The sequence below is a fragment of the Pteropus alecto genome, unplaced genomic scaffold (assembly GCF_000325575.1).
Source record: "Pteropus alecto unplaced genomic scaffold, ASM32557v1 scaffold354, whole genome shotgun sequence".
NCBI lineage: Eukaryota > Metazoa > Chordata > Mammalia > Chiroptera > Pteropodidae > Pteropus > Pteropus alecto.
In genome coordinates, this window is record NW_006435759.1 from 228,778 (window position 1) to 242,042 (window position 13,265).

The following is a 13,265-nucleotide window of genomic DNA, read 5'->3' on the forward strand; positions in this document are numbered from 1 at the left end:
TATTATATTATTTCTTTGATTATTTCTTCTCCACTTTCTCTGTTCTTTTTACTAGAATTCATATTAGATCAGTGGTTTTCAACAGGGTCAGTTTTGCCCCCAAGAGGATGCTTAATGATATCTGGAGACAGTTTTGGTTGTCTTAAGTGGGGAGTGCTACTGGCATCTCATGGGCAGAGGCCAGGGTTGCTGTTAAAACATCCTACAATGTACAGGGCCACCCTTTACAACAAAGAATTACCCAGCCTGAAATGTCAGTGGTACCGAGGTGGAGGAACTGTGTTGAACCAAATGTTGGCCCTGTGCTCCTGATTTCTCTTTGCTTTATTTCATCACAGAACTTGTCGTTATCACCATCTATTTTGTTAATTTATCTGCTTGTTTACTGTCTGTCACTCCCGAACTAGAACTTGTCTGAGAGCAGGAATCTCATCCATCTTGGTAAACCACCTATTATCAGTGCTTAAACTACATCCAGGATTAGTTGGGCGCTCCTTAGAGCTTTGTAGAATGAATAAATAGATAGAGAATGATTTCTACGTCTTCTAAATGTATTCTGTCTCTTTGTTTGTCACTTTAAGTTGTAGAGAATTTCCTAGATTGTATCTTTCAGGTTATTAAATCAGATTTTGCCATGTTTATTCTACTATTTAGCCTTTCTGTTTAGTTTTTTTTTTTTAAATATAATCATACATTATATTTTAATGTCTAGAGCTCTTTTTTTATGTGTCCTGGTTCATTCTTTTTCATAATTGTTGTTTTATGGATTATTTACCCTTTAGTACATGTGAGGATAAATATTAGAATTTTTCAAATTTGCTCTTTTGTTTTCAAATTTGCCCTGAATTCTTTTTCTTCTCAGCTATTCTGTTAGTTCTCATTGATCCTTCTTTTTCATGCTGTTGGTTTTTCTCAACTACATTGACTGTTGGTTCATAGTACTGAATGAATAACTGGGTCTTTTAGTGTAGACAGCAAACCTATGTTTCCTTTTCAAGTGCAAGGTCCTTTCTCCCTATGACCCTCCCTGCATCTGCCCTATCAGGGGGCTGCCTGGAGAGATGACATAGATGGGGTGACAGCAGGAGATTTAACTTGAGGCCTGTGAGCACTGTATAAGCTTTTAAGCTGCAGTCCTCCCTATAAAGTCTCTCCAAATGCCAGAACTGGCAGAGTTTTATCCTGGTTGGAAGATGAATCCAGCTTATTTCTCTGATGGGTGGAACTGCCCTCCGTGTCTATCTCTTTCCATGTCTGCCATGGCGATTATTTCAGTATTACTTCAAGTTCCTCTTCTCTCCCAGTCCCTCCAGGCATCTTCCCCTGGTAGAAACTTGCTTTTGCTGGAGCACAGTTCTTTGGCTTGAGGTCAAATTCACAAATACAATGCTGCTGCTCAACGTTAGAGGGTGGACAGAAGAGGCTGAGAGTCTTGCAGTTCAGAGTCAGTGATTTCCTCTCAGCAGCAATGCATGAGGGTGCCTACATCTTCACCAGCACTCATCATTAAGCACCTTGGAGTCTTTTGCTAGTCTGATGGGTTTAAACTGGGGGGTCTCTCAATGTTGGTTTAATTTGTGTTTCTTTCATTAATAATGAGTTTGAATAGCTCTTTGTAGCTTTGTTTTTTTTCCCCCTGTGAATTAGCTATTTATATCCTTTCCCATTTCCTCATATTGGATTTCCTCTCTTTTTCTTATTGATTTTCAAGAGTTTATTTATACTTCAGATATTAGATCCTTGTCAGTTTTCTGTATGACAAGCATCCTCTTTTGTCCTTACTTATAGTATAAACAAGTGAACAAAATTTTTTTTCGATTAAATCCACTAATTTTTTCATCTTAACTTTTATGCTTTTGAGATCTTGTTTAAGAGGTTGTCCCCTGTTCCAGCATCACAGGAATATTTCTGCATTTTCTATTCTTAGTGTAACTTCTTCATTTAGGACTTTGATCCATCTGGAATCCACCTTTGTGAATGGTGTAAACTGGGATCCAGTTTAATTTTTTCCACATTATTATCCAGCTCTATTTCCCCTGTTTATTATTTATCAGGTTCCTGTATATACCCGGGTCTCTCTCTATACACCTTTTCCGTTCCATTGGTTTATTGTTCTGTTCTTGGAGCAAACTGTATAATTACAGCTTTGTAGTGTAGTCTGTTTTGGTAGCTGGGCTGCATAACAAAGTACCACAGAGTGAATGGATTAAACAACAGAAATTATCTCTGTTTACTCACCATCTTCCCTCTGTGTGTCCTAATTTATTCTTCTTACAGGAACACCAACTATATTGGATTAGATCCCACCCTAGTGACCTCATTTCAAGTTAATTACCTGTTCAAAGAGGTCTGTCTCTATCTCCAAATACAGTCTCATTCTCAGGCACCACAAGTTAGGACTTCAACATATGAATTCTAGGGGCACATGATCCAGTTATAACAATGTCTTAATATCTAATATAGCAATATTAGATATTGTCTTGGCTATTTATGGATCTTTATTTTTTCATAAATATTTTGTAATATATTTGGTTCATATCCTTTAAAAATAACCCAGTTTGAATTTTTCTTTAGATTGCATTGTATTTGTGAATTAATTTGAAAAAGATTGATACTTTTATAATGTTAATTCAAACCCATCTAAGAGCCTGGGATATTTAATTTTTAAATTTATTTAGATATTCTTTTTTCTACTTTAATAACAGTTTGAATTTTTTCTTCATGGAGACCTTTGAATTCTTTGCTAAGGTATTTCCTGGCTACATTACATTTCTGGTTGCCATTGTGAATGGTAATTTATTTTCTATCACATTTGCTAGTTGAATTTTGCTAGGAATGCCATTGATTCTTGTAAGTTGATTTTGTATCTGACAACCTTGTTAAACTTCTATTAGTTTGCCTATTTTTATTTTTTCTAAATGGCTTATTGACTGTAAATTATGATAGTTTTATCTTTTTTTAAATCCTTATACATTTTATTTATTTTTCTTGTCTTACAGCACTGACTAGTGTAACTAATACTATGTAACAGTGTATTGGGTGGTGTGAATCTTTGTTTTGTTCCTAGTATTAGTTATCTATTGCTCTGTAACAAATTACTTCAAAATGTAGTCTTAAAACAACAGTGCACATTTATTGTCTTACACAGTCTCTGTAGGTCAAGAATTCAGGATTAGCATAGCTTGGTGGTTTTGACTGAGATCTCTGCTGAAGTTGAGGTCAGTATGTCATCTGGGGCTGCAGTCATCTGAAGGCTTGACTAAAGCTGTAGGATCTGCTTCAGAGGTGACCAGTTCACATGGCTGTTTGTAGGAGGCCTCAGAGCCTCTCCATGTAGGCTTCTCCGTAGCTTGAATGTCTTCAAGACATGGCAGTTAGCTGCCCACAAAGAGAGTGATCCAAGGCAGGGTGATCAACAACAGAGCAAGGCGAAAGCCTCAATGTCTTTTATAACCTAGTCTTGGAATTCACACTCCATCATTTACACAATATCCTATTGGTCACATAAGTCGGCCCTACTGAATGTGATAGGGGACTACATGACAGTATGAATATTAGGAGGTGGGGTCATCTGGCTAGTCTTAAAGAGAATGGTTCTAAATGTTTCTGTTAAAAATGATGTTTGTTGTAAATCTTGGATATATGGCTTTTATCAAATTAAGTAAGTTCCCTTCTATTCCTGGATTGTAGAGAGATCTTGTCTTTTAATGATTTAAAAAAAACGAAGACAGTAAGAAGTGGGTGGAACAGCAGCCTCACAAGCAAATTATATGTGACAAGACTGCAGAGACAGAGTCACTTTGGATCTCTCTCCCAGTCCTATGTGATAAGTAAGAGGCATGGGCCCAACACAAGCCCTTTGTGGCTGAAGAACTCTGGAAAACAGCCTTTTCTGCCTTGAGGGAATTGTCACAGCCATTTGTTTTTTTCTTTTTCCTTGCAGTGCCCAAGACAAAGATTTTGGCCACTGGAGGGGCGTCTCACAACAGAGACATCTTACAGGTAAGTGCTGGTAGCAGGCCCTGCACTGGGACCTCTTCTATACCTGTTACTTCTCAGAGTCAGACATTTGACAATAAGGACTGCCTTTTTTCCCAGTACTGCAGGGATGGGGAGCTTACAGCTTGTCCTCTACCAGGAAGCCAACTCTGTTGTTTAACAGTTCACGTTGAGAGCAGGTTCTGTCTTATACACAGATGAAATCCACTGCCCTTATAACTCCACTCTCTGATACCAGCACGGGCCTCTGGAGTCACACAGAAAGTGCCTGTCCCACATGGCAAACCTTCTGACATCAAACGCCACTGTTCTTGTCTTCCTAAAAGTTTCTCCCTTTCAATTTAATGACCTCTGATTTCCCCAGCCATTTCTCTTGTAATGCTTTGTCACTGTCTTTCTGGTCCTTCATTATGTTAGAAATATATGACCAAAAGTGGACTCAACCTGCAAATGTCTAACAATCAGACTATTACATCTTGGGGCTGTCGGGGTCTTATTGGGACACTGAGTATTTTTGGATGTAGACTGCCTTAGCTGTTTGAATAACTGCATCAACTCTTGACTTATAAAATACCTGTCTTAGGTAAGATTCTCTAGAAGCAGAGTCTGAAATTTTTAAAAATATAAAGGATTTGTTGAGAGAGTTTTTCAGGGAGAAAGGGAGTGAAGGATGCAGCAGGGCATGGGGAGAAAGACAAGCAAGGATGTGGTTTTGGCTGCAGTCGGTTTCAGCTTCATCCCATGGGGAGATCTGGAACATGAAATATTCCACAAGCTTGGTTCCACCTTGTGGTAGGGGGTCTAACTTGTTGCCCTGGGGAGAGGTGAAAATAACCTTGTGAGAGGCAGCTCTGTTCAACTGAGAGCAGTTCTTTTGAGGAGGGGCAACTGTGAGCCATTAGTGGCCAAAACTCAGAGCATCTGGAAAGGGGTGCACACTGGTCCCATCAGGGGATCCAGATGGGGCATCAACAGCATCTGCTACAATATTTCTGGTCAACTAAAACCCCTTTCCCCTAAGTATTTGTCACATGAGCTCCTCTTAGTAAACATCCTCCACTCTAAATTTATGCAATTTATTTTTGGGACCTAAATGGAAAGTTTTATCTTTATCCCTGTAAAACATGCCTTTGTTAGTTGAGTTTGTTCAGGATTGTTAACATTAATCTGATACCCAGCAGTCTCCACCTTGACTGTTTGCTAAGCATACTTCTTGCATCGTCCTCCTTGTCTTTGATGAAATGGTTAAACAGTACAGGGACAACCTGGAAAGCTGTGGCTCTCCACTAGAGTCTTCCCTCAGGTCATCCTGACCCTGTTATCACCAGGGCAGCATGGCCAAGTGTACATCCTTTAAGGCAGTAGAGGTGGAATGAAAGGCATTGGAAGAGTTATGAGGAGAGAGAGCCTGGAAAATGCTTGTCCAAATGTCCGTGTGTCCTCTGACAAACCACTCCCCACAGTGAACCTCTGTTGTTTTCCAGGTGCTTGCGGATGTGTTTTGTGCTCCGGTGTATGTCATAGACACTGCCAACTCAGCCTGCGTGGGCTCTGCTTACCAAGCTTTCCATGGTAGGTCGATGGATGGGTGACAGGTGCCTCTGGAAGAGATTGGGGCACTGGCTGGGCTGAGGATTATGGAAAGAGGAGATTAGGATGTTACCAGTTTTCAGGAACACTGGAGTCTTGAGGGCTGTAGCTTCGTTTTTCTCCCTCTCAGCACACAAGAACCACCCCAAATGCACTGTTCCTTTATTCTCTACTTAAAGTGGGGAAAGAGGTACGATCCTAATTGAATGAGGCCTGGTCAGAGGCAGACTCAGCACAGGGACATTGGGAAAGGACATAGGGCATGCTGAAGGCATGCAGACTTGGGTCTGGACAACTGGTGGGCAAGAGAGATGGATAAAGTCCAGAGCCATCTTTTCAGTAAAGAGCAGAAAGTTGAGACAAAGGTGAATGCTGCAGAGCCCAGAAGTTCAGGACCCTGGACAGCTCCGCAGGCCCCATTGCTCTGAAGGAGGCCTGGCTAAAACTCCAAATAGTGACGGCTTCTCTCTCATCCAGGCAAGTTCTGGCAGGAGCAGCACGTGCTCACAGGGCTATTCTTCCTCCCATTTGGTCAGTTTGCTCAGGCTGCTCCTCCGGGCCACTCATGCACCCCAAGGGCTTTGCCTTTTTCCTCTAAAGGTTTCATTCTTCACACGTTAATGGTTAACTTTTTAACACACCTATTAAACATATTTCTCTATCAACATTGAGACAATCATGGGCCATATCCTTCTCTTAATAATTAACCTCTTTTTTATTCTTCTTTCATACACTATTCACCTCACCCCATCTAATGTTATCTCCTATACCAAGATCATTGGGTGGCAATTTATTTCCATATTGTTACGTTTTTAATTAAGCTTTACCTCATATTGGATTTTACTTGCACTTATGAGTTTTCTTTCTTTTTAATTTTTCTAACTCCTTTCAGTTTCTTTCTCTTTCTTCGTTCAGCGCTAGTTTTGTTGGAATATACAACCTAAATACATGTTTAAGAGGGAATTCAGTAGGCGATAATTTCCTGAGACTTTACGTGTCCAGCAAGGGCTTTGTTTTGTCCTCCCGAACGAAGAGTGTTACCTTGGCTGAGCAGAGGACTCTTAAGTTCAAAATACTTTTCCTCAGAACTTTGAAGACACTTCCATAATCTTCCGGCCTTCACTGTTGCCTGTGAAAAGCCTGAGGTCCGCTTCTCACTCTTCCTTCTGCTGAAGCAGGAACGGGACGACCCTTTAGGCTCTCACTGCTACGCTCCACTGCTTTTCTTTCACATTTTTCCTTTTCTGTGCCTATTTAGTTGCCACAGGTTATCTGGGGTACTGCCCTACTCTGTCCCCCAAAACCAGAGCCTGAGCTAAGTCCTAGCACACCGGTTCCTGCCCGAGATCTATCAGTCACCGTTCTCCCCAGCTGGGTCCAGGGATGACTCTCACACACAGCCAGTCTGTGAATGAGTGGAGAGGGACCGTAGTCTCTTGATTAATTTCTGCTGGCCACCCCACCACTCATCCCATTTTCTCATCCGTACAACTCTGAGCTGGAACATTCCAGCATTTGGTTAGAAGTCTCGGTCTCATCTCTTCAGCGGGCCCCCCTTCACTCTTGGTAGTGCATTTTCCTGTCGATCTGATACTACTCCTTAAATCGCCTAGAAATTGCTCACTGTTTCTTGCCCACCTATGGCAGCCTTCCCTCTTTTCCAGCCTTGCCACTCATTTGCTTGGTGAATATTTATTGGGTGCTTTCTGTATGCTGGCTGTGTGCTGGACATCAGGGCTCTAGCGGAGACCCAGACCTAGTCCCTGGCCTCGAAGAGCTGGTTCAGCAAGGCTGGAACCTTCAACAGACCTGTGGCCAGAAATTGTGAGAAGGGCTCTGAGGAAAGCGGATGGTGTTTGGTGGTGGGAGACGGGGTGGAAGATTAGGGAGCATCCCTAACCACTGATGTTCTTAGCTGCAGCTTATCTGAAGAGAAGAGAAGAGGTATGTGGAAAGGGAAGAGAAGAACAATGAGAGGACAATGAAAAGGCCCTGAGGCAGGAGGAATTGAAAGATGCCTGGGGTGGGAAAAGGGAGCAAAGTGAGCAAAGAGAGGCAGGTGGACCTTCTCTTTCTGTCGGATGTCAGGGGGCAGCCGCCAGTTCCATGACAGGCGCTTTCGGTGAGCAAGACAAACTAGGCCCTGTTTAAGAGTCCTGAACGTGAATTCTTTCTTTTCTCTCTCTTTTTTTAATGGTTTTATTGAGGCATAATTCATATGACATAAAAATCGCCCAATTTTAAGCATGCAATTTAGCGATTCTTAGTAAATTCACTGAGTCGCGCGACCATCACGATAATCTAGTTTCAGAACATTTTATCACCCCGGAGATGAAACGCCATTTCCGGTTAATGTCCTCATTTGCGACATGCACTGCTATAAAATGAGATTTCCCTTCTAGGCCTTGCGGCCGGGGCAGGCGTGCCCTTCCAAGAGGTCGTGAAGTTAGCCCCCAAACCCAGATTAGCTGCTACTCCAACCCCAGGAGCTTCTCAGGTAAGAGACCATCAGAATTTGGTCAGAGCATTTGCATTTTTTCCAAAAGGTAAGTAAGTTTTTCTTTGGCACCTTTATTAAAGTCGACGTGCTCAACTAAAGGGGAAAAGAAGCCAACTGAGATTCACAGATAAACTGCTGATTCTACAGCCCCAGGGGTTGGGTGTTTTGCTAGGCATGTCTTCATTGCTCCGTATGTCTCAGAGTGGTCTTTTCCATTTCACCGGGTAACAAAAGCCACTGAAAAATGGTCACTTAAGCACAAGGCATGCTGGGTTTCTAGCACTCAAATCCAAAGTCTGGGTCCAAGACAGCTGTGCAGTCCATTGGGCCAGGAAATCCCTGTGAAGGCAGCCCCTAATTGTTACTGATTGGGAAAGTGGACTTGGAGATGTCAATTAGGATGCAGGAGATTTATGAGGGGGTGCTCATGGGATCTACGTCTATGGGAGGGTAAAGGAGGTCACCGGGCTGGGCAGAAGGAGGAGGTGAGCTGCAGTGTAGTCTCAATGGAGCCCTCGGCCAGTCCTATAGGGAATTCTGAAGCTGGGATGACCCTTCAGAGTTGTACCGAGTTGGGATGCGGGCCCCATGTCAGTCAGTTGTTGCATGCAGGCTGCAAGGCACCCCAAGATGGGGTAAGCTCTCTATAGCCGAGGCAGCTCCCAAAGTGGTTGTCAGCTGAGGGCTGGGAGGATAAGTTCTCCATTCTCAAAGGGCGATGTGGGTGGCATGCCACAGCATCTGCCACACCACTGTTTCTGCTGCAGAAGGTTCTTGGTAGCCCAGGAGCAGGGGTGGCACAGACAGCGCTTTCATGGTCCAGGAGGCAGCGTGTGCTTCATGCTTGCCTCAGATTTATTTCCTCGGCTCTGACATGCCATGGGGTGATGTGGAGCGGGGCCAAGTGGGTACTGCGTACACACTATGTCTGTGTCACAACAGAGAGACCTTGAGCTTAGAAACCCCCAACCATATAAAGGACCTGCAAGCAAACCTGCCCAACCCTTGCCCCCAGAGGAGGCACTCTCTATCTTCTAAGGCTGTTAATACAAACACCCTTGAAAAGGTAATCTGGAACAAAAGCTGTCACAAAACATGTAGAAACACCATGGAGAATTGTTCCCAGCATATCTTAGAAGCAGAAGTTCATGCTTTCCAGGTGACTAGATAACCCCCACACATAGGTGTGCCCGAGTTTCTATTATTTTGTCATGTATCCTTATGTTTAAGAGACAGCTCAGTGCAGTAGAAAGATCCTGCATTGAGATAAAGGGCCTTTGGTTTCTGAACTTACTTTGCCTCTCCCTCACTATCTAACCTTCACGTGACCTTGAGCAGCACTCCTCATCTCTGAACCTTTGGTTCTTCATCTGTGAAGTGGGGACATCTCTTCTGCTTACTTTTAACTTCCCAGTTGTGAGGTTTTAAAAGAACCCTGGACTATAATGGCTTTATTATATAATGGGAGGTCTGAAGGTAGTCGCCACTGTTGGTTCAACAGTGTCAGGCCTCCAGGTCATGCTCTCTGAAGTTCTCCAGATCAGCCACGGACAGTGGGAACATCATGAGAGCCACATATCTCATTTCAAATTTCCTAGTAGTTTCTTTCATTTTTTAAAAAAGTAAAAAGAAATAAGTGACTACTTCGAATAACATATTTTATGTAATCCAGTATATCCAAAATATTGTCATTTCAACATGTAATCAGTAAGAAAAATTGCTAATGTGACATTTTACTTTTTAAATTTTTTGGGCATCTGAAGCTTTTGAAATCTGGTGTGTACTTAGAACACTGGTTATGCTGTACTTAAAGGCACCTATGGCTACCATAATGGATAGTGCAGCTCTAGACAGGCTCCAGATGGGCACAGGATGTCTGTGGCTGCTCCAAACATCATGCCCCCTCCACAACTGTATTCATAGGCAGGAATCAAAGCATGGCATGGGGCAGGGAGTCTCTCCTCACTCATGTCTTGCTTATCAGGGAGAAACATCACAGTCTATTTCCTTCAATTCCCCCAACAGACTACCACTTAATATGGTCAGCCTTGGTTGTACGAAAGGCTGGGGCAGGATCTTGCTCTTTCATCTTCTCTGGAAGAAGGCCAGGAAGGAAGAAGGTAGTTCAGGAAAGCTTTAGGGAAACAAACAGCTGTGTCTGCTTCATTACAGGTAGCAAATACTTAGTGTGTGTACCGCCACTGTCCCTGGCTTGCCCATGGCCAGTCACTAATATCTCGTACCAATCTACCATTAAACCCAAGTGTAACCTCGGAATCGTTCTCAGCACCAGGTTGCAAGCAGTGGCAAGTATATGATTGTTGGCATAAGTGACCTATTTGAAAGCTGGATTGTAAATTTTTCGAGAGCCGGTGGCATCCTCCTTTCTCTCCACGGCACCTACAGCAGTGCTGTGCTCAAATGGAAACTCAACATTGAAAGTGTTTTCTCTCTGCTCTGCTGCATATTGTAGTTTCCTCCTTGGAGAGGAAATCAAAGCCCCCTTTATGCTCACAGATAGAGCTGCTGTAGCTACACCAAGAGTAGGCCCTAGTTGCATGATCAGTTACTAAAATACTTGACTTTGGAGCGAATTAAGCCAAATAAGAAGGAATAGGATTTTTTAAAAAAAGAATGAAGGGTAAGAATGTAGGGTTGTGTTTCTTAGTAGTCCTTTTTCCCCTCGTTATTTTTGGTTTTGGTTTATTACATAGCATACTATATATATAGTTTTGTAGCCCACCTCTTTTAAAATTCTGTGTTACATCTTAAGTATTTACATTCTTTAAAATGCACATACACATTATTATGTTTTTTTAAACTTATTTATTTAAATTAGTTTCAAGTATACAGTACATTGGTTAGACATCTATATAGTTCTGAAACGATCCCCCCAATGGCCCCCTCCCTCCCCTGGCCCTCCACCTAGCCAACGTATTAATGCTAACTGCATTCCCCCTGCCGTGCTCCCCATCCCTATGACCAACTATCAACTACTAATTTGTACTTCTTCAACCCTTTGCCCCATTCTCCAGCCCCCCAAAACCCTCCCCTCTGTCCGTCACCAAATTGTCCACTTTTTTTGACATACACATTTTTAATGACCGCATAATATTCTATCCGTCTAGTGAACCATTATTTACTTGAGCATTTTCCATGTCTTAGAGTAATTGCTTCTAGTTTTTTTCTTTTTTTTCTTTGTTACTTCTAGTTTTTCAATTATTATTATTAACCCTGTGTAAACAAAGGGTTAACAGAATCTTTTCCTATTCTGTTAACTTTCTAGCTCTGTTTCTTGTGAGACTTAATAAAACGGGATGTCAACAACGTTACTAGGCAACATCGCTTATGTAAACGTGGCCTTTAATTGGGAAACTGCAGCTGACCGTGAGGGGACCATAAATTCCTGTGGGAAGTCATACTTAGAGCTTCCCTGAGTGCAGTGACTTCTCATGGGCATGTCTCTTGCCTATAGAGTTGTTACAAGAGATAGTCCTGTGGGACATGAGGTTTCAAAGCCAGGGTGGTTCTTGTACCTGTTCTGTGTGGATATCATCTCCTTGCACCTGAGCTATAACCTGGGGGCAGGAGGAGCAGAGAGGGGAGAAGGCAGGAAGGCTAAGAAACCCTTTTCTGGACACCTGTGCAAACTGCTCTGTGGCCCACTGTGTGGTCTCCTGTTGAAGAGCACCTGCAGCCACTGTGCCAACAGGTATGTTCCTCCAGTGTATCCTCTTGGGAGACAAGGTGGGGCCCCTCGTTGTCTTATGAGTTTGAATGTTTCGTGGTGTCTAAGAAGATACTTCGTGGGCCTGGCACCCTCCGTTTAGGATTAGTTCCTTAGAAGAGTTTTGCAGAAGTAGAGTAACTGGGTCAAAGGCTATTTCAAGCTCCTTGATACAGATGTAAATAAAGTCCATTTGATTTTCACAAGAGTTACACCACCAACTTCCACCGGCTGTGCAATGAGAACCATTTCCAGGTACCTCCACCAGAGTTTTTTTTTTTTTTTTTCCACCAGAGTTTTTAATTTTGTAGATTTGAAAACAAAAATTGGCTTCTTGTCATAATTTTTATTTTTAAATAATCTTTATCGGTCGGATTGAGAACTACTAGCATTTCTTTTGTGTATGTGAGTTGACACTTCTTTTGCCTAGCAAAAAAAAAAAAAGAAGAAATTAAATTGTAGATAAATGGGATGTAACAATTTTTAAATTGCAAGTTGCAAAGAGATGGAAGAGGCACCTCCCCCTCTCCATTCTAAACTGCTCTTTTCGCCCTTCCAGGTCTATGCTGCCCTCCTCCCAAGGTATGCCCAGCTTGAGCAGAGAATCGTGTCCCAGACTCAGGGGCTTCTGGAGTGAATTCTGCAGGCCCTGGAGCCCCTGTTGACCCTGCCTGCCCAGACTCTGCTGATCTCACTTGGGGACGTGGCCCTGGACAGCGGGGATCCTCTTCCCTTTTACAGTGGCTCTGCCTGCCACCTGACTCCGGCTGTGCTCCAGTCCTGCCAGGGACCATCTTGAAGCCTGCCTTAGTATATCTTTCTGAATATAAATGGGCTGCTTGTGTCCCTGTGCCCTTGTGCCCGGGGCAGGAAAGCATCTTTCTTTTCCTATCTTTATTCCAAAAGATAGGCTAATACTGAATCTAGATATCACCAATAAAAATTATGATTTTTTCCTTTTCAAAGGAAGAAGTAAAGCTAATACAGGGACTTACATCAGCAGAATGGGGGAGACAAAGCCATCCCCCTTCCTCTGTCCCCAGCCTATTCCCTTCTCCAGCCTTGACTCTGGCTACTCCTTCCCAAGCCCTAACCCACAGCCACCCCACCCCATACCTGGACCCCACTGTCCATCCTTTCCCCCAACTCTGACTTCCTCAGCCCTACCGCCCCCCTCCGCCCCCCCAGCCTCCCTCTCCTTTCACTTCACTTGCTAAAAACATTGAGTCATTTATCCAGGACAATTTCCCAAACTCTGGGTTTTGTTGATTCAATCCCTGAGGTGTCATTTAACATGTTCTGTATCTTCTATATTTCCTATAAATTGGTATTTGGATCTAATACAGGGTTTCTCAACCTCAGCACTATTGACATTTTGGCCTAGATACTTTTTTGTTGTGTAGGGCCACCCATTAGATGCCAGTATCACCCCCTCCCCAAGTCGTGACA

The 13,265-nt window shown here is 43.0% G+C and overlaps 1 protein-coding gene across 3 annotated transcripts in view; it reads left to right on the forward strand.

The window, feature by feature from the left end:
- XYLB (xylulokinase) overlaps positions 1-12,781 on the forward strand; it is a 42,311-nt gene extending 29,530 nt beyond the window's left edge. For 2 of the 3 annotated variants that reach the window (XM_006910783.3, XM_015588510.2), the window contains 4 exons: positions 3,944-4,002; positions 5,484-5,571; positions 7,992-8,086; positions 12,376-12,781. In XM_006910783.3, the coding sequence (XP_006910845.1) occupies positions 3,944-4,002; positions 5,484-5,571; positions 7,992-8,086; positions 12,376-12,453 (320 nt within the window). In that variant the 3' untranslated portion in view covers positions 12,454-12,781. Of the gene's footprint in view, positions 1-3,943; positions 4,003-5,483; positions 5,572-7,253; positions 7,668-7,991; positions 8,087-12,375 lie in introns of those variants that run through there. The other variant, XM_025046038.1, reaches the window with a different exon arrangement.
- The last annotated feature ends 484 nt before the right edge of the window (positions 12,782-13,265 follow it).